Source organism: Larus michahellis, chromosome 3, assembly GCF_964199755.1.
Source record: "Larus michahellis chromosome 3, bLarMic1.1, whole genome shotgun sequence".
Lineage (NCBI taxonomy): Eukaryota > Metazoa > Chordata > Aves > Charadriiformes > Laridae > Larus > Larus michahellis.
The window spans coordinates 54,636,610-54,658,030 of record NC_133898.1 but is presented as its reverse complement, the minus strand read 5'-3'; the positions used below and the strand labels follow the sequence as shown (position 1 = coordinate 54,658,030).

General features: G+C 40.7%; 1 protein-coding gene across 2 annotated transcripts in view; it reads right to left on the bottom strand.

The window, feature by feature from the left end:
- RPS6KA2 (ribosomal protein S6 kinase A2) overlaps nucleotides 1–21,421 on the bottom strand; it is a 309,537-nt gene that overhangs the window by 44,160 nt on the left and 243,956 nt on the right. For both annotated transcript variants that reach the window (XM_074580253.1, XM_074580254.1), the window contains 5 exons: nucleotides 18,501–18,538; nucleotides 17,599–17,741; nucleotides 9,589–9,659; nucleotides 8,669–8,757; nucleotides 1,560–1,624 (listed from right to left, as the gene is read on the bottom strand). In XM_074580253.1, the coding sequence (XP_074436354.1) occupies nucleotides 1,560–1,624; nucleotides 8,669–8,757; nucleotides 9,589–9,659; nucleotides 17,599–17,741; nucleotides 18,501–18,538 (406 nt within the window). The remainder of the gene's footprint in view (nucleotides 1–1,559; nucleotides 1,625–8,668; nucleotides 8,758–9,588; nucleotides 9,660–17,598; nucleotides 17,742–18,500; nucleotides 18,539–21,421) is intronic.

Here is a 21,421-nt window from a genome sequence, read left to right as displayed (position 1 = left end):
GCTGTTTTACCAGAATTTATAGCGAGAACTGCATCAGTGTGATCAATTCAGATCAAATATTAAAGAGACAGAACAATACCATAACACGGGTCAGATAAAATTAAACTAGAAAATTCTAGAGGATGTGGCAATCAGGAGCTCCGATGCACTGGTAGATGTCTCAGTCAAGAACAAAATGTGTTTGCCTCCAGGTTTGTCTAAAAATAAGTTGAGTTGAACAAATATGACGCTGAGACTGAAAGAAGGTTTAACCTGTTGCAAGTCTAAATTGAATAGTTAGCTAATCTCTACCACCAGCTTTATGAGCTGTAGCTGATAGCAATAAAATAAATCCTTGTTTACCATTCTGTGAATCATGTCTGACATGTGTTATTTGAACCATGTTAGATTTGATCAAATGTTTGCTGTTCCAATTTTGAGTGCTGATGTTAAATTAATGACTCACCTCAACAAAACATCAACAACTTGTATGAGGAGTTGCTGTTTCCTGTTCTGTCCGCTTCACTTGTATACTCAGGGATTTAAAATCACTCTTCTGAAAATCCATCTGTGATGTGCTTTTCTGTATCCCCCACTGCAATATAGTGGAAGGGCCAGATCTTTTCCTATGGTCACTTAGTCCAAAACTGACAAGAAGGGGTCAACAAAGCTATCCTGTTGGAAGATTTATGATTCCCCCAGCATAAAGTAGCATAACCTGCTGTACAGCCTGCTGTACCAGCTCTACCAACACCCAGCCAGTCCCAGTAGCACCATACTGTGTTTGGGAAAAGGGTGAGCCCGGAGGTTTTGGGAGCTCCTGGGAGCTCCTGGCAACAGGTTTGTGTAACAGCAGACCTGGAGCTGCTCTGAATAATTCCAAGAGTGAAAAGGTTTCACAGAGGTCCCTGATATCGGAAAGAATAAAACCAGCATCTAGTCCAGCTTGCCCGACCCAGTGAGAAGGGTCAAGTATTTCAATACGGAACATAAAAGTAAAAAGATGGAGGGAGCTGGAGCATCAGACCACTTCCCACTGGAGCATCTCTTTAAATCCCAGTCCTTTGGCTCTATTTTCTTTTGCAAATGAAATATTACAGGAATTCTTTCATTTAATTTAAAGCTGATCATTTTCACTCCAGTCCAGCTCCCACAATCAATGCATCATGTTTATTAGAGCTCAATGTGGAAATTATTCTGCAGAACCCTGCAAATAGCCTCAGGTAGTACCATGATAAGCCAGACCATCAGACAAAAGAAAGACAAGGGGTTAGAGAAAACTGGCAATGCTAAAAGCAGCTTTATATTTCTTTCATTTATGGGTATGTGAAGAAATGTATATATAGAATCATAGAATCATTTAAGTTGGAAAAGACCTTCAAGATCATTGAGTCCAACTGTAAACCTATCACTACCAAATACGTATGCAAGAGACACAGGCACCCACTTAAAAGGCTCTAGCTCCTGGGTTCTCTATGTTAGGGTTCACTTCATCTTTTTTCTAAGCATGCCAGTTTGTCTTCAAAAATTTACCTAAGAAAAAATAATTTAAAAAATAAATAAAATGCTGCTCCACTTACGTTCCAGTCAATAGTAACAAAGAAAGGGTGACGTTTAATTTCTTCCACTCCATCGAATCCCGCACCTGACAAGAGAATGAAAGAATCAAAATGAAGTCATGCTTAGAAGAGTGCTGCATGACATCTCTTCTCCAGCCTTCCTCCCCGTTTTCTTCTGACAAAGTTGGAGTCACCGTGTAAACATTTCTTCTAGTCAAGAAACCCAGAACAGCAGAACTGACGTAACACTATAAACTACCATAAATACAGACAAGGACACCTCATTAATGAAAATCTGATGGGGTTTTTTTACTTTTCTCAAATAGAGGCTGGTGCCAAGGCTGAATAACTGCTCTCTTCGGGCTTCAGACGAGACGCGGGATTTCAGCCAGAGCAAAGCGCACGCACCGGCAAGGCCAGGAGACGCCCCAGGATGTCTTGATACTATGGCAAGGCTACTGATGCTCCCTGCCACCAGTGGCAGCTCTTCTGTCCACACCGACTTTCAAATCTTGGCTAATTACCCATTCCCCACAGGCAGGGAAAGCTGCACTACAAATGAATTTAGACTCAAAGTACCGAACGGCTCCAAATGATTTGAGCTAAGTCAGGGTTTTAGGTTCCCCTTTTTTGAATACTGTCTTCAAATTTGCTTGGATACCAACATCATCACTTTCAGTGGTACGTTTCCTCCACTGTTAAATTTTTGTTACATTACTATAGTAAATTTAGGGAAACTCTTCTGAGATCTGGTAATGAATCTAATTCCGTCATTACTTTTGCCTTATATCTTCACTGAAGATTGTCTTTTTTATTCATTTAGCTCAACTTATTTGCTTCAGTGCCACCGCAAAAACCAACAGGTGCTCTGCAATAATTAACAACTGTCGGAGATGATTTAGCATACCATTTTTGGGATTGATTTGACTTTATTAATAGCACCTTTCATTTTCCAGTAGGAGAAATAAGATCTGGAAGCAAAGGCTTTGCATTGCAATTTTGGAATCTGTTCCTGAAAGGTACACAGTGCTTCTTTACAAGAATGCTGAGCAATCTTGATTCCCCAAAGGACCTGGGATTCATAAGCACCTTGCAAAAGGCACTTAGCACCTAGGAGGACTCAGTTTTTTATATGCAGTATCTGTACTTTCTGAAAATCAACATTACAAGCAGCTTTAGAAAGGTCTTGTCAGCTCAAGCTTTTGTAAAACGTGACATCTGCTCTCCTTGTGTACAAGACATTACCGATGTTTGCCAAAATGCACTGATCAGGAACGGCTTCCTACAGCCTGCTTAACATTCACTGATGAATGGATACGAAAAACAAACACTTTGTGAAAATAACATGCAGGATTGTCTGCCAGGCCTGCTGGATAATAACACAAGAGGAACATTTTTCTTATTACTTCCCCATCCTGGTAATCTTACAGTATAGACAAATGTAAGTGATGTAAAAGAGGATAAACAATCCTAGCCCATCATACAAAATGATGTGCTCAGAGGTGATCGACCCCACTAAGGAGTGAGCTCTTTGGGTTACGATGGACAGACAGTTCTAGGCAAACACAAGATAAAATCAAATCTCAGAAAGAGAAAAGAGGACAAAAGGGAGACCATCATTGCACTGTCACTGTGTAAGTCTGTTGTACACCTGTAACTTGAGTATGGAATGTGGCTGACACCCTCATCTATAAAGGGATATACTTATTAAAGGCAGGAAAAATCCAAGAAGGGCAACAAGGAATGGTATGGAATGACTGAGTAGGCCAGGACTTTTCAACCTGGAAACAGATGACAGAGGGCATTTATGACAGGTCATTAAATGATGCTAGCAGGAATCATGTTCAGAACAACCTGGAGATGTTTCCTCAAGCAACAGATAGTTGTGTGATATAGAATTCCTTGGAAAAGAAGATGTGGATGCAAAATATTTATATTTTAACCATATTTTAACCCATATTTATATGGGTTCAGGGGGAGGCCAGAAAAGTATGTTGAAGAGAAATCTGTTGAAGATTACTTAATCGACAAACCACAAGAGGTTCAGGAAACCCCTTACTTGACCTTAGAGCAGGTGTAGACTGGGAGACAATCCGGGTGAAGTATCACAGATGCTTACCCTATTCTTACTCTTCCCTAGGCAGTTGTTTATGGCCCATGGGTACTGAATAAGAAAATACTGAGACTTAGATAGCAACAAGACCTGTTCTACATCTTCCCTAGAATGTTTTTTCAACGCACAGTCTAAAGTCTGCACTAGATTCCCTTGGCAGATTGCTTCTGATTTTAGCATTGCCAACAGAAACATGAAGAGAATTACATTAAGCAACTCTTCAGAGAAGAAGTATCTGTGAAAAATGTTTTGTGTTCAGTGGCGGTGACTGGAAACGTAACGGGCAGAAGATGTTCTTTGCTACATAAGGATGAAACCCAAGTGCCAAACTGATTTGGAAGGGCTGGGATAAATGCTACAGACCTGTAAGGTACTCGTAGCATTCCCTAGACTGAGTATAACTGCTAATGCATTCAATCTTCTCTGCTCTGTCCCTTCCCCGCTGTTTCCCTTTTCCCTCTGTTGTTGGCTTATGGATAGATAGATCATTGTGTGATGGGAATGCCCTGCCTTTTTCAGACAATCTATTTGAAAGCATACTTTTTGCTACTGTTACTCTTTTTTCCACAAAAACACAGGAACCAGGACCAAGGAAAAAGGCCACCGATAGCTACTTCTCTTAATGGGGGACTGCAGTGTGCAGTAAGGAATGTAGCACGCAGTTGACAGACGTTTGTCTGAAAAATTGGCATTTCCCACTTGGAGCCACCTCAGAGCTCTGGGCACTGAAGGAATATGTTGCTAGGAGTGCCAGGGCTTGACTCCATCTCTAGTTAGCTTAATGTATTAAAGAGATTTAGGATGGTAATAGCCTAATTTTGCAAAAAGTGAAAGACTTCCAATTCCCAGCAACCGATTTTACACCATGGAGAAGGTTCAGTGCTTCCTGCAGTTTTTATTCCCTGATCTTCCCCACTATGAGACCTACTGGCATAGCTCATGCCTCCCTCTTGGGCTGTGTGCTGTGGCTGCAGGCAGCAGCGTGTGGCCTGGTCCTCTCCTCAACTGGAGGAGGGAGGTGCCTCAAGGGTGTGTTCAGGGACAGCTCTGGTAGCCCGGAGGGGCAACCCTGACCCCGCTGCAGAAGTCCATGGGAGAGGATGGGCATTGGTGCTCAGTGGTCATGGCGGAGTCTCTCTGGATTTGCTCAGCCATTCACGTACCATTTGCAAATCTAAAGCGGTACTAATAAGAGATGTGCTTTCACAGAGAAAAGAGAAGCACTGGAGAAGTCATAACTGGAAAGTCCTGTTTCATGGGGATGGACATTTTGGCCTAGAGATGGGTATTTAGCAAACTGTGGAAGTGCAGCACATGATGGCACACCACATGAACTTCTTCACTTTAACTTCAATTTAGTAATCAAACCTATCTGTAAAGAATAATCAGCACAATCAAACCTATTGCCTGCAAATATTCCTACATGCTATCCAGTCCCATGAGGGTCTGAGAAGATAAATAATGCTTTCAAATCAAATTGCCAGTTTAAACACATTATAGAGTGCAAGGATTCATATAAAAGCAGCCTCATGTTAATAAGCGAGAACCTGATTATCTAAGATTGTTTTATGCCTGTAATAAAAGTGTCTACAAGCAGTAACAGTAGAATGTTTTATTTGTAATCGGTTTTGATTGTCGAATCATTATGGACAATCTGAGCCTCGGAATATATTAAGGGGAAAAAGGGAGACCTATGAAATTTGAAAGCTGATTATTTGGATATCCAAAATGAGCAGAAAGAGTTTCCAGATTTTTAGTTTCAGATCATAAAATTTTAGTGTCTCCACAGCTTCAGAATCTTTTTAGTGGGCTAAATTTTTTGAAACGTGTTCCTAAGGTTTACAAGAAAGATGTACAGTCACTCTGACAAAGGGGACACTTGTTTTAAAAACTCATCATCTTATAAAACTGAAAAACAAAGTTTTCTATGTGCCAAAGCAGAAATTATCTTCTCTGAGAACATGGGATAAGGGAGTAATAACGATTTCTTTGGCTACTACTCTGAATCTACTGGCGCATGCTTCTACTCTATACTTTCTTGACCAAGCTTCTCAATTATAAGGACTAGAACCTTTACATTGCTCAGCAGTGTAGGGAATTCCTGAAATGCTCTTTACATTCATTTACCTACCTGAGTAGACCCAGGCCTTAGGATAAGTAAGAATTAGACCCTTGCCTAAGTTCCTGGAAATGGAATGAACTAGCACCTTCATAGTACAATTTCCTTTCTGAGATGCTTACTCCTTGCTTGCCTGGATATTCCGGTTACTTTCTTTTAAGAATTTAAAATTATGTTCATCCATAATATGAAATTTGTTGTATTTAATCAGAGCAATAATACCAAAGCAGCACTATGCAGACTATTCGTACAGCAAAATGTATAGGCTCAGAAAAGTACAGAACACACCCATAAGAAAGGATGCCAAAGGAAGGCAGACTTTCCATTCCTTAATTTTTTTTTTTTTCCTAAAGCATTAATACAGGCACCAGACTTAAAAATAGAATCAGGTAAACTGGATTACTAAATTCCTTCTCCGCCTTGTCTGAGTATCTCCCTTCAACTCTAATATTTTTTTCCATTAATAATCCAAAACTTAAAAGTTTCAAAGCAAAATTTAAAATACATCATCAATCTTTACTTCTATTTGTTAAGATATCAAAATCAAATAGCAAAAAGCAAGATGGTAGTCAGGATAAAATGATTTTCGAAGCTCAGCATCTTTCATCTTGCCAATGTTAAAACCACTTTGGAAGTAAATACAAACACTTTCCAGATTTGCAAACTTCTGAAACAATGGCTGAAAAGAAGTGTTTGATCCATAATATGATTAATTTATTTTAGTGTGCTTCATTAATTTTCCAAAGATTTTTCAAAACAGGATGTCTAAGCCTACTTTTCTTTTAACTTCAGACTATTATTCCTTTCCCAGAAAAAGCTAAAATCCACAAAGTTGAAGCAGTCCTTTTATCTACTGACTTCTGTTCAGTATTTAGGCCAACCATTTAAGTATTCCTTCTTTCATTACCAACAAGTCTGTTTTCATCGTCCTTTGTGCTGATTCTCAATCAGTTAAAACAGCGAGAGCCTTCAGAAGCTTTCCACCGCTATCCCTGAAATGTTAAGATCCATTTTTCTGTTACTTTTTTAGATTTTATTTCCTTGGATGTTTGCGTTATAAATAATCTCCTCCTCTCTCCCAGCCTTCCCAGTATTTCAATAAACCTCAGGTTTAAAACCCTGACCCTTAACAATTCCCCATTATTAAAAGGGAGACGTATGGTGGCTAGAACTGTCATGCCTAAAACTAAGCAACTTCGCTTATTTTGGTAAGTAGCTTTTCATTTAAGGATCAGTATCCAGAAACTCCTGCTGATTTCACTGGAGCCCCATTTTGGATGGATAGCAGCTTGTGGGAAGCCACAAAATGAGCAGAGCAGAACAAAACCAAGAGACGGAGACAGGGAGGAAACAGCAGAAAGGAACAGAGCGGGGGGAGCGGGGAAAAGTTTATATTTGCTGCAGCATCTTGTTTTTCCGAACATAGATTAAACCTAGAAATCCCAAGACTCTAATTTTCTCTAACGTCAAGCAAATTGCTTGAGAGCAATTGAAACCTGCTGAGAAAATGTGTTTTTCCACTACTATCTCTAGAGCGTATCAGACTCCACAAGCTACTATTTAGGTCAAGAGGTAAAACCTATGGGAGGGCATTCCTTCTGCGGGCTCTGCAGGTGTCTCCCCTAGGAGGAGAGGGGCCACAGCAGCGTGCTGAGGGACTAGCTCCCCATTCCCACCCAGCCCTGTGGGAGGCCGGGTTGTCCCTGGTCCCTTCGTGGAGCAAGGGCTCTGGGCTCCTGCTCTCCCCAGCGGTCGCAGTGAGAGGCAGCCTGCTCCACACTGTCCTTGTCCACAGGACTTTTTTTTCACAAGCCTCAATATTTAACCAGTATATACCATTCCCTAAAAGACAAGTCATTTATTAGCTGCCAAAACTCCCATGGATGGCAATGACAGTTGACCACATACTTAAATATGACCCATCAGCTCTCTTCTTGTGATACAGTTTACAGAATCAAAGGATTAAATTCCTGCTCCTCAGGTCAATTCCTGCTCCCAAGGTCACAAAAAACCCAACAGAGGTACGAAGGAAGGGTTTGTCCCTTTCCTTTAAAAGCAAATTCTTCCCCTGTTCATCCAAAATGCAGAATATGAGAGCTGTGGGAAAAAAAGAAACCTCCAAAGTTTTTCACAGAACTAGATATGATTTTTAAATGAAAAACAATACGGTGCTATTATCTTCATATCATTCATTTGATATGACTGCTCTTATTTTTCCACATAACAACAAAGACCAAATTTGCAATAAAAATCATGGACCAGGCATTGTCCATGACCCCACCAAATGCAATGAATTTCTTAATAAAACTCCCAGGCAAAGGTATGGCGTAAGACACGTGACCCAATACATGCTTCTAGTTTATCACAATTTAAATAGGATCATTAACAAAGGGTGAAAACACAGTAGTAAGAAAGGAGATAATGCATTTAGGGTAATAAAGAAGAAGGCCTACTGTGAAAATGCTCCCAGCAAACAGAACGAGACAGCATTTAAATGTATTTGAGAATGGGAGAGAGAAATTCTACTCCCTTTTGGTCCCAACCTCAGATTTGCAGCTAAATTATACAGAATTAAAAAGATACCTGTTTCTCAGTTCTGTATATTATCATATGCAGCAGTTATCTTAAACTTTTCATAAACGCCGGTGGTTCACTCTACCTCTTCACTGAAAAAATAAAATACAAGCTAATATCGTGTTTTAGATTCCAATGGATTCCCTGTGCCCTTTGCAAATTTCTCTAGTAACGCTCAAGGTTCAGTGCACTCTGGGAAAGAACGCAAAATGCCACATAATGAAGAGGGTAACTATCAGGGAAGATGCACCGAGAGAAACGATCACCACTTGACACGGCAGAGCGCACATAACAAATGCCCCGATCAAACGCGCGCGCGCGTACCTAATCTGTTGGAGGGGTTCCTTTTGAAGAGGGCTCGCAGCAGGCTCTGGGCTTCTACGCTCAAGAACTGTGGCATTCCCAGCTTGGCTCTGAAAGAACACAACACTTGAAAAGAAAATAGATTTCTCAAAAATTTTCTCCATCCCACTGTGGTTTTAAAAATGGAATTGTAGTAGTCAGGACGGGCAGACACACATGAATTTGGTGACCAAAGGCTACCTAAGCATAACGCAATACAGATTGAGGACCTGATCTTGTTTCTGCTGGAGTTAAAGAAGGTGTTACCGCTGGCTTCACTAAAGGTACAGTAGACCTAATGAATCTTATAACACCTTTTGCAACCTAAGGTCATTTTCCTACAGAATTTTTTTCACTTTTTTAGCTTGCTGGAATAAACTGGGGAATCCAGAGGAATTTAAACAAACAAACACAACTTAATGAAAATAACGATACTAACCCACATATTGATTAAAGAAAATAAAACTTTCCCCTTGGCAATTCACTGCTACAGAGAAAAAACGTATAAAGATGAAGACAAGCTTCAAATACTGATGTGTGCACTTAACATTAAATGAATGGGAAATTTGCAAAGGAAAAGATTTGAAACTTGGCAACAACAAATCCTGCAGAAATGTGACTGTTCCCACTTTTGTGCGAGTAATGACATTCTGTATTACAGAAAATAGGATACATGTCTTTTGTAAGGCCCTCTCAGTAATTCACTTCCTACTATTTATTCTGAAGGCAATTTTAGACCCACACGCAGGCATCAGCTGTGCGTGCCTTACCAGATTCATGCCTTACACAGCTTTAAAAACCACATTATTATTCTCTACCTTTCATATACTCGGGAGCTACAGGCTGCCCAGAGGGTACAGTTAACTCATAGTCAGAGCAAGGAAAGCAGGTTTGGTACTCACTTGAGAATGAGTGCCATTGTCTCCTTTCTGTCTTTTCCCTGGAAGGGTAACGATCCCGTCAGCATCTCAAACTGTGGAGTAACAACAAAATGGTAAATCAAATGAGCATTGAGACGGTCTGCATAGCTGATCGACACCACACCCACCTTCTATTTCTAACACAACTGAAAACTGGAGGAAGAGAAACGGCCCAACAAGCTATACCTCAGAAAAAAATGACACGGCAAGTCTGGATTATGCAGAACATGAAGGATCGACATGACTATTTTGTTCAAGAGTCTTGTTATAAACCGTTTACACTGATAATTGGGGTCAAGGTTTGGTATGTTTGGGAAGAAGTCTCATATACGCTGTTTCCTCCAGCAACCATTTTATGGCCAATGCTGGAGATGAGATATTCAGCTGGGGGGACCCTTAGTCTGAACGGGTATGGCTGTTCTTAGATGTTTGGCATGGACTCTGGTGCAAGAAAAAAGGGTTCAACATGCCACTCCCCATCTTTTTAGCTTGAGTCAAACCACCTTTTTGATTGTGTATTTGCACCGCCTAGAGATACCGCTGCTATACTTTGCAGGAGAAACATGCACAAACCCCATGTTCTCAAGGCATTTGAGCGTGCTTTTTTCTCTCCCGCTTTGGTTCCCCTGTCTGTATTTAGTGATGAATTTTGCAAGTGTCATATTTAGCTGAACCCAAATCTCAAAGCAAAACTCAGCAATCATCATCAATTACTTGCCCAACTCACACAGGAAAACATCAATCAGTTATGGTTCCTTTGAAACAGATTAATGCTTTCACTAAATTTGACAGGAATTTCACATTTGTAACCAAAAAAAAAAAAAAACCAAAACCAGAAAAACCCAGCCAAAGAAGCTTGCCTGATATAGGTTCAGTACCAGGTCTTTCATGCAGCTCCTGCCACAGCGTTTCATGGGGATACGAGTGGCAGCTGGTTCCTCTGACCAAGGGATGATGAAGGTTATGCATCACCAAACACCAAGACACCAAGAACAAAGGAGGACAATGTCCACTGAGGGTAAGGAGAATCGTTTGGATCTCTTCTACTATAATAAGTACCTACTAATAAATATGTGTTTCTATAATTAAATACCTGTTACGGCACGACAGACTCTGCAACCCTTATGTAGTTTTTGTATCTTATCTCACAAGTAACCTCACTGCTCTCAGGAAGCACATTTATGCAAAAAAGGATCCCTTCATTGCCAAAACCTGTGTCGGACTGCCCCGCAGCCTGACTCTTCCCTTTTCCCAGATTAAATATAGCCACACTGTGGGAAAAATGTAAGAAAACATAAGAAAACTGTAACCATGAAACTGTTATGCTAGTTTTGGGAGGAGGGCAGAGGAGAGGTTTAGAAGCCAGATAACTAATTGACTATAATTAATTGAAGGATTAATCTGCATTAGTAACAAATTGCCTCAAGGTAATAAAACATAGTAGAAACAAGGAAAAAACACTTTTTAAAAGTGTGTATGGCTGAAAAATATACATAAGATTTGGAAAACACAAATGTGTTAACCCCTGCTGGCTGGTAGAGTGAGAAGAGCTGGCCGGTAGAGCTGGAGGAAAGCAGCTCGTCTTTTAGAGAGAAACATGATGGGGGAGAATTTTTAAAACTGCCAAAATGACACCGGAGCTCAAGCACCGTTTTCAAAGTAATTCTGACCTATTAGAGCCTTAACCCTGAAAAAAGTGTTCGGATACAGTGGGGATGAGGAGCAGAGAACGCTGCTTCCCAGGGCAGCAGCAGCAATGGTACGTATTGTACTAAACCCTCCTCACGATTTCTGAAAGAGCTTACCTTCAGAGTAAGTACCTAATGTTCACTTACACTTGCTCATGTTACTTTGTTGTTACAATAAATCTAATTTAACAGCGCTAACGATGACTCCTACAGCTCATTTGTTTTGGCGGAAGCGGGCTTGACACTGCTGATGCAGATGGCACAGATATAAGCAACTGCTTGGTCAACGACTCCACGGGAAGACGAGGACTGTAGTTCCCACCCGCCACGATATCACAGAAAGATCTGCAAATGCACCGTGGCTGCACGGGGCCAAGAAACCCGAAGGCAAGAAATTCAGATGCAGTGTCTAAGAGGGAGGGAGGGAGGGAGGAAGGAAGGAAGGAAAAAAGAAATTTCAGTTGCAGGAGGGAGCAGGGGAAATGATGGTCCGGAGGCTGCAGGGAATATTTATTGCGCTGCTCTAATGGCTAGCACTTTGTTACCACATGTCTCCAATTACACAGGTCTAACGTTGAGATTAATTCAGATTCAGAAGAAATGCACTTAACATCAATATTTAAAGTGAAAGGCAGCTATGTGAGTTAAATGTACCAGAGCTTTTTACTTCAATGAACTCAACAAAGCAGCAGCTGGAAGAAAGCACTGGTTACTCAATTGCAGTCCTGATTAAATCTGTTGAAGGTTAAAAATGAAATAACAAATCTGAAAACAAATAAAATCGGAACAGTTCATCTCACCAGTTAAAGCTACCGCTTTACCACAAAACAACCTGTTTTCTTGCTTATTTTTACAAAAAATAAAAAACCTTGCTAAACGTAAACATGCAAACAGGAGTGAGCGCTTGCTGCTAACACCCTTGCACATAAATACAGAGTTGTATGGGTCACGGCAGGTTGACAAGGAGCTGAGCCTAGTTGTGAAGAAACTCTGTAGTATTTTTGGCTATTAAAGCAGACTCTATAGTTTTGCGGGGAGACTCAGTTTTCACTCTCCCCACTTCCCCGTCTGTATAAACCATCTGTTTGCTCCTTGCCTCCCAATGATTCACTCCCTGGGTATTCTGGAGGACCACCTTCTGTTAGCCACTACTTCAGAAGGCTGTGCCTCCCTCCCTCCAACCTTGGCTTCCTTTCTGTACCAATACCCAACAAGAAAGGCAAATATTCCCTGTTCCAGTCCAGCTGCCTATTAAAAGAACCACAGAATTAAAGCTGGATGGGAAGAGGCCTCTGGACTCATCTAATCCAGACCCTGCTTAGGTCTCAACATACTCTGCAGTGCTTCCTTTCTCTAGTTTTCAGGGCAATCACCAATTCCAGTAGGCAAAACACCATCACTGGAGACCCCAGACATGTGGGAAGACCTTGGGAAAGAGGGCCACATTTCCTGAGGGAACAGATTCAAGAAGTGACCTTGGCAGATCATTGAAGAAGATAATGAACGAGAAAAAAATCCACAGCCTGGGGTAATTGCCAGATGAATCTTTCTAGCAGATGGAAGGAGAGCAGATTGTGAAAATTACTTCAGCTGAAGTCTGCTAAAGTATTGTGAGCCCAGGATAAATTCAGGGTTACAAAGAAATTTGATACCACTCGGTTTTGGAAAGCAGAGAGAGACACTCTTGTCAGAATGGCCGGATTCCCCTCTCAATGCTTCCAGTCATTTTCCAGGTAGCTGGGAGCTGGTCTGCCTCTCCGTTGTTTTACTGTTTGTAAAATGCATTAAGAATTTTTTATTATTAGCCAGGTGTGACGCATAATGAATTGGTGTTTGCAAAGGGTTTGAATACCTTCACACAGCAGCTAACATAAACATTCGACATACTGTTGATGAAGACCGTCTCTTGCACTGGGAATGAAACACGTGTTATGATGGTCTTTTATAAAAGAAGATCATATTGCTTTGATGTCTCATATTGATTTTTCCAATGCCACTGTACAGTTACTACAAAATTATTACAGAGCTGACTGCTTTGTCTGGATACCAAAAGGATATTTTCTTTTCTTGTGAAGACTTCACTACTCACACATTCACTACATTGCTTACAAATATAAAGACATTTCTTTTTATTTGGAGCTGCCTATTGAGCCATCACACCCTTTCTTTCTCTAATTATATTCCCCTCTCTGCCCACGTGACTCCTAAAGGTGTACAGTGTTTTTTCCTGAACTGGAAAGGGACACAATTTCCATGAGGTCTGTGCCTTGTAAATGAGGTGGTGTGACGAACTACAAACCCGCTGCTTTGAGAGGTCTTCCAAGAGACTTGTGCGTGTGACATCACACAGACCTGTTTATCTGGGCCCCAGAGACAGCAGTGTGGGCGCCAAGGCTCTTACAGCGCAGTTGAAAAGGTATTAGTCCTATACACAACTTTTTAACAATTGAAGTCAACTGCTTGTCCATGCAGATCTCCTGATGCAAAGCTTTTGTAGAATACGTCCTGTCCAAAAGCTTCAACGCAATGAGCAAGATGCAGGAAGGCAGAAAACAAAATCTGTCTGGTCATGATAAACCATGTAAATTCACCAGCACAAAATTTTAACTGGGTCCCAGTAGTTGTCATCACGTACTAAATGAGAGGCAGATATTCTTCTCTGGAATGCTTGGAAAGGGTTAATTTCAAGTTGTGTATAACTAGAGGAGTTGACACATACTAAGCTACCATAAAACAATTCAAACAAAATGAGCAGCAAACAAACAGGTCTGGTTTTGTGGCCTGTGTCAAAGACTTATCTGGTGGTAAACAAAGTTTTACTGTTGTTGATAGTAAACCCCCCACTGAATAATTAATAATAATTAATAAAATAATTAATAACATAATTAATTAAGTCAAGAATTTAGTCTTTTTCGGATAAGTTTGTTTTGATCACAACGTGCCACATTTAATGTTGCCTTCAAGGATCACTCAGTTCGATTCTAGCCTGTGCCTGGTCAATGCAGCTTGGCAAGGAGCTGCTGGTACACCCTGACTCTTCATATTGTAGCATTAATCCCTTTTCACATACGAAAACAGACAAGAGTGGTTACTCTTCTGATGGCTAGGCTACAGGGCATTTTATCACTATCTGCCTAATCTGTTCCTCTATTGATCAAAATTTAGGTATGAAAATTACACTATCATGTTCACTTCCTTTCGATCTGTGGATACGTTACCAACTGGTACATTTTCTTTGTATATTTCACATCATACTGCAAATTACTTCTAGAGAAGTGCTAATAAATCATTTGGATACCATTTAACTCTCTTCAGTTTTTCAGACTGGCAGAAAACCAGCTTCCCTAATAGAACATACAAGTGACAGATCAAGGAAAACAAGGAGAAATGAGCAGAGTGAAAGACAGCAGCAGAAAATCCTCCTGCATTTTAAGAGTACGGGAATACCCTTTTTTTCTGCCCCTACCAGTTAATTGTTGAAAAGGAAAAAAGATTCAACTGATTAGAGCTATTTTTCTCTAAGATGGCACTCAAAGGCTTAAAGCATCAGCTTACAGTTAAAAAGATTTCACTCTCTTTAACTCACCTCCATTTATATGGATTCTTATCTTTTCTAATTCTAATACACTGAATCCCTTGGGGAGGGGATGAAAGGAGAGCTGGGGGAAAAAAGAAAGCACAAAACTAACAATGTTTTTTGTTAGTTTGGGGGGAAGGAGCCAAGTTCATGAGCAGGTGAAAGAAAAACAATCTATACACCAAATACACCATCCTTTCACTGGAGATAGTGAGGAAGCACAGATATCCTCCAAAACTAAATATAAAATAAAAAAAATGAAAGGGCTGGCATATATTTATTATATGACCCATAACCTATCGGCTTTCCTGAATAAACACATAAACACTTCTGTGGTTCTGAAGTGCTCAGCATCCACAAATGGATCTGTGGCCAAAGGAGATAAGGATGTTCCACTCCTTTAAAATTCAGGTAATAAATTACAATATTTACTTAGATTAACTGCTGTCAACCAGCTAGATCAATGATGTAGGCCTTCCCCACCCCAAATTATTACTAGTTTTCGCTTTGCTTCCTATCCTTACTTCCTTTGGTGGCACCAGTTGTCTACTCAGGGTAAACAGAATTTAAACATACTCTATGGATTGTGGTATGTAGGGTAATATATAGCTACCTAAAATAGCTTCCATACCACAGGAAATGGAGCTGTATTAGAAGAGCATATTGCTACGTTAATTTATGCGTCTGCCCTGGTTCTGCAGGGGAGCCGTGACCACAATGGTGGGGTGCAAGGTGAGCCACAGCTGCCGTGCTGCGCCGTGTTGAGTTGCCTGTTGGTGGCCACGCACTGAGCCCTTGGGTAGACCTGCAGCCTGCACACTTCAGGGGAGAGCAGCATCACCTTCGTTATCTGAACATATCCCTGTGAGAGTAATAAATGCATGGTGTCTGGCCTCAAGGGACAGCCTATGCTTGATAAAACGACGCTGGGAACAACTGCTTCAAAAAACCTGTAGTGTTCATATAGCTTTTAAAAAATCACAATGTCACAAACCAGCTTCTCTTTGATCTTCTCTTCATCTTCCTCTGCAGCAATGGCACCACAGATCGAACAGGCTGCACGAGTGCAGAAGGGAGCAGGTTACCATCCGAACACTTAATTTTAGATGATTGGCATGCGGAGGGTTCAATACCCCCTTGAGAAAATTTCCTGACACTGTATCCCAGTGTGAAATACTGCAGCACTCAGGAGGATGTTATTGGGTCCTTCTCGTAAGCAAAGCAGCTCCACCACAGTCGGATATCTCTCACAGAGCTCTTCTTGGAAAATGTTTTCCAGGGCCTCACTTCTTAAGCAGTCGGGAGCTTTCTTCTGCTTTCCAGGCTAACTACATTTCACAATGAGTTTATTCCTACCTATTCTTGGGACAACATTACTCTTTAGCTGAAATAGCTCCTTTCTCTCTGTGGTGTTTTTCCCTGTGATGTATTCATAGATGGTATAGGTACTATACCATCTTTGGACAATTATTGGACTAATAAGTGTCCTCAATTAATGAATTTCTCCTGCAACACTGTATCAAATACTTTATTATAATGGCGGCACATGAGATCCACTTCATTTACTTTGTTTAAATAAAGGTGGCTATCTCATCAAGTAAAATATCAGATTAATCTAGCATGACTGATTTTTGGTGAATTCATGTTGCATTTTAACTAACTTTTCATTGATTTCCATGTATAAAAAATGAATTAGCACTATTTCTCATATCGATTCCATTTAAACTCCCTCCAGAACAGCTTGCAGGACTCTTAAAAGGTAAGCAACAGTGGGTAGAAATTGTAACTTTTGTATAGTTAATGCAGTACAAAGACATGTAAGAAAAAGATGAATTCCTAACTATTCCTCTGTGCCAACTGATACATTTATGTCTGGTTCTGGTGATTCCATCCCACGTGAATACCAGTCATTTTAAAACTGTTTCACATGCATCATTTTAAAACCAGCTTCAGCATGTGCTCAGGACAAAGCAAACATCCCAAACTAGTCATAATTAAGGCACAGCAAAATGATACAGAAGAAAATAGGAGGATAACATGGTCCCCATATGTATTTGTTTTCTTTTCCCACCAGGAGAAAAGGAGGTTTTTGAGTGACAGCCTCCCACCAGCTGATAAGACTAACAGGAAATCCACCGCCAGTCCAAAAACTACCTGAATCTCATTAGTGGAACAAGGGTCAGCAATACTGATGTGAAGACAGATGAATGGCAAAAGAACCACAGATGTCCTGTGAAACATTCAGAGCGCCCTCTAAAATATGTCCTTTTTAATCTATATTATATTTTGCAGAAAAAAAAAGAGTAAATCTCTGAGTTTCTCTGAGAGGATCTCCCTAACTTCTGAAAATTGCTGCTTGGGGAATTGCTTCCTAACAGGAACCATGTTAGTAACCAGACAGATATTTCTTCTGAAACGCATGTGCTCTTCTGAGCTTGCCCTGCCCTGTTTCTGTGCAGTAGAAATATTCATGGCCCATGGTAACCAACCAAAGCAGCAAAGGACTGTGAGAAGGAAGAGAGAGAATCTGGGGGCAAAATCTACCTCATATACTGCCAGGAGAAGCTGGTTTGCAATCGCTGATGCTATGAAAACAATCAAGCAGTCATTACACAACTACTTTGTGATCAACCCTTAATTGCTGGAAGTGGTACTTTTTATTTGAGGGATACGATGACTCCTACAGCCACCTCTCCAACAAACAAACACACGCAACTTCTCCATTACCATGAGTACGCCGAAAGACCACCAGTCTGCACTCTGCGTGTGTCCTCGTCGGTTGACCACCTCTGGGGCCATATACTCTATTGTTCCACAGAACGAATACGCTCTCTTGTCATGGTCGATGGCTTCTTTACTGAGACCAAAATCTAAATAAATTGAAACCAAAAAAAAGACTTGTCAGGTTTATAAAAATGATTATTTACACTTTCACTCACTTCAACTGTTCAAACAAAACACACCAAGCAGACGATGAAGCACCCTTGTGTCTGCATGCAGAAAGGCCACAGGTACATGTGTGCTCCAGCCCTGCCCATGTGGAGGGCCTGGATGGCATTTGTTAGTACATCCTGAAACAGGTGTATAATTTTCTCTGTTCAGAATGAGGTTCTGGCCCAAAGCAGAAGAGAGAGTTTAAATAAGCAGAAATACACAGATCAAGTTTGCTGAAGACAATGCTGGTAAGGGTTCTTGCTCAGCTAACCAAAGCGTCAAGAAGAATAATCCCAGATGGACACCGGTGAACGGGATGTCCAGACAGCACCTCCAGGGTGGCAACGGGGCGTCTTTCCAGGTGCCCTCTGCACAGTTATAATTCAGAGAATTTAATCTGGAGTAAGCAGTCATACCGGAAGCATCCTTCCATCCACGTTGGTAGGCAGCCAAGCCCACACACTTCATGTCAGTCAGGACTACAATTTTACCAAGAAAACACTATGTTCTCCATGTGCTGTGCAGCTCGGGTGCTTGACGAATTGCCAGAGTAGAGAACTCCAATACTCAAACTTTTCTGGCTTCTGAGTTTTTATAAGCAAACTCTTTCCAAGCACAGACCAAGATGCACGGAACATACTGCAGAAACAAAACCAAAATGTTTGTAGACATTAAGTTTTCCATTCCTCACATACCTGTTATCTTAATGTGGCCCTCTTCATCAAGAAGAATGCTGTAAAGCAAAAAGCAAGTATTCATTAGTCAGGCATAGACTGCAGTTAACAAACACGAATAAAAGATGTTCAAGACAGGTAAAGAGATATATAAGACTCAAATACACATGCAAACAAACCCTCAGTGGATTATATGCCTCCAGAAAGAAAAATGATCTTCAAAGGTCTGCCTAATTTCATGTCTGAAGCAGGCATGGCCTACGGCACTCGCATGGGGAGCCTCCTCCTTACTCCACAGCCTGCTCAGTGTGGGCATGCAAACTGAGCTCAGGAAGAACAGGGTGTTCAAAGCCAACAACTGCAGAGTATCTGCTTCCAGCAGGAGAAGGAGCTACAGGTTTCCTGTTCTCATAGTAATAAAGGCAAGCACGCAAATAATCAGGGCTTGGACTTACTGGACCTAAAATTAACTCCAAAGGTAGCTACGTTCATGCTGAAGTAATAAAAGTGATCGTAGAGCACAATGACTAGTCACCAGCCTAACGGCATGGATCTCAGCCCCTGCTAATTTATTCTGTCCGGAAGCATAAATGAAAATTCAGCCTGGAAGCCAAGTTCAAGCGTTCTCATGTTTGCCACCTGCCAACTCATTTTATTCTCACAAAGGCACTCCAACATTTCTGGGAGAAAAATTACTGTTGTTCACAAAAGGCATTGCTAGTTTTTGTGGAAACAAGAAGGAACACTGAAACTGAAAAATAATGATTTTGGTAACTTTTCTGCGTATAAATACCGACACAGTAATAAGGATGGTGTTTCTTCAGTCCTAGTTAGATTTCATGTATTGTTCTTTTCAAAATAGTCTAGGGAGGTGTTGGCTATTTTTATACTCCCCTTCTCTCAGAGAGTCACTTTGATCCATTTATTCAGGAAGAAAATAAGACAAAAGTGAAACAAACACATCGGGATATACTTTCGTGAAAGGTTGTCTCTGTACTGAAGCATAATTGAAAAGAGATGACCTTCTGTCATTTGTTTGTGTGTTTAGAACAGACTGTTATTGTGCAATTCATCGAATAAAGGCCAGCAGCTGTGTCACTACTACGTGTTCAATAATTAAAGCTTTTCCTTCTTGATAAAAGCTTCTTTACCTCTATTCTTTCTCTCCAGATTTCTTCAAGAGGCATAATTTTAAAGCCTATAACAGGCACGTTTAAATGTATTTTTGTGACTACAATCGCTAAACAAGAGGCTTGTGCTTCAGAAGAGAACAGAATAAAACACCTGCCAGCGTGGAAGTGAGCGTGAACCTACGAACTCCACAGACCTGGCTCTGGAAAAACGGCAAGGGAGAGTACAGCTCACAGAAATCACCCAAAAATTTGCCCTATACCCAGGAAGCCCCTGTGAATAACACTGCAATTCAAAGGGTGTGGGATTTTCCCCAGAAACATTGATTTGATATTTAATTGATTTCATATGGAAAATTCAGGCTGCTTTTGCGTGTGTGTGTGTACATATGGTTTTCATACCTTGGCCATCATTAGAGGGTTCATACCTCACCCTCATTAAGGGGATAGGGGTGATACCAACACAGCTATCACACTAATAATAACTGCCTTGGGTTAAGTGAGCCTGAAGCATACAACAGCCTTTCTCACACTGAATGTCTGTAAGAGCAGAAAAATTAACAGATCCTGGTTTCCTGTGGATGTGCATCCTATATCCCCTAAAACATGATCTGCAGTTCTCTCCTGTCTTGTGTTCACTAATCACTGCAGGCTCCCCCGTGGCCCCTGGCAGCACCCTTTGGACAGCTGGGTGTTGCCATGTTTGCCATCTGCCAACACATACAACGCTATGGTTATGGACTGAAAATTACACTCAATGTAAGAAGAAAATAATACGCTAACAGCGAGTGAGAAAAAGATAATCGTTGCACTGAATTAGCTTTGAGTGACATTAAGAAGCAAAGAACAAAGTACCTGCTTCTAAGCATCCGGATTACAACAACAGACAAATGGTTTTCCTTTGACTGACTGTGGAAGCAAACTTATTCTCTGATCATACCTTCTGTCTTCTCTTTTTATCTTTATCACTTTACAGTTATCCCACACTGTCAATAGTAGAAAAATCTATTGTGACAATCACAATTACTTTAGCTATGGTTTGCAGGATCAGCGAATCTGAAATAAACTCCCATTATTTTGCAGAAAGGGAAAAAAGAACCAGATTGTTAATAGGATTCCGGCTTGAGAAAAATCCGTCCTCTAAATCAGTATTTTGAAATTATAAAATATGTAAGAAATAGACTATTAAATGTTAAACTAGGCTATAATCCAACTGAGTGATAATCTTTCACTATAAGATTTTTCCATTTTATTTGTTCAGTTTGAGTGTATTTACAGGACACTATCATTGTCAACCTGTTCTTTATTTGAAAACAATAACAACATTTTAGCCTCAGGATTGTCCCACAAACATTCAAACTGCTTTCACTGACCTCAGTTTAAAAGTATGCCTTGAGAAAATAAAGGCTGAAAATCTCCACGTTAGAAGCTGGGAAACTAAGCTAGTAGCAGGGGAAGTTACATGAGAAGCTCATGGTAGAGCTAGGACTGCAACCTCCTTCGTGGTGTTTTTGCTGCAACTTTAGCACAGGGATAAAAAGCCCCAGTTATGCATCTTTGAGATTATTTTATAGTGACTCAAATCAAGGCCCCCTTTCTCACGTTTCTCTATCTCTTTAATTTTGAGTCAGTCTTCTAAGCTTCCCTTTGAACTCCAATATACTCAAATCATCCTGAAGTTCTGCCAAATCTATTAAAGCTGGAAGTCTGGGGGGTTTTTTGGGATGATTTAAGTTTCTTTCCAAGTCAGCTCAGTTGTGCAGAAAATTCAACCCACACTTTGTGTTTTTCAGAAATCGTAGCCAAAATTTC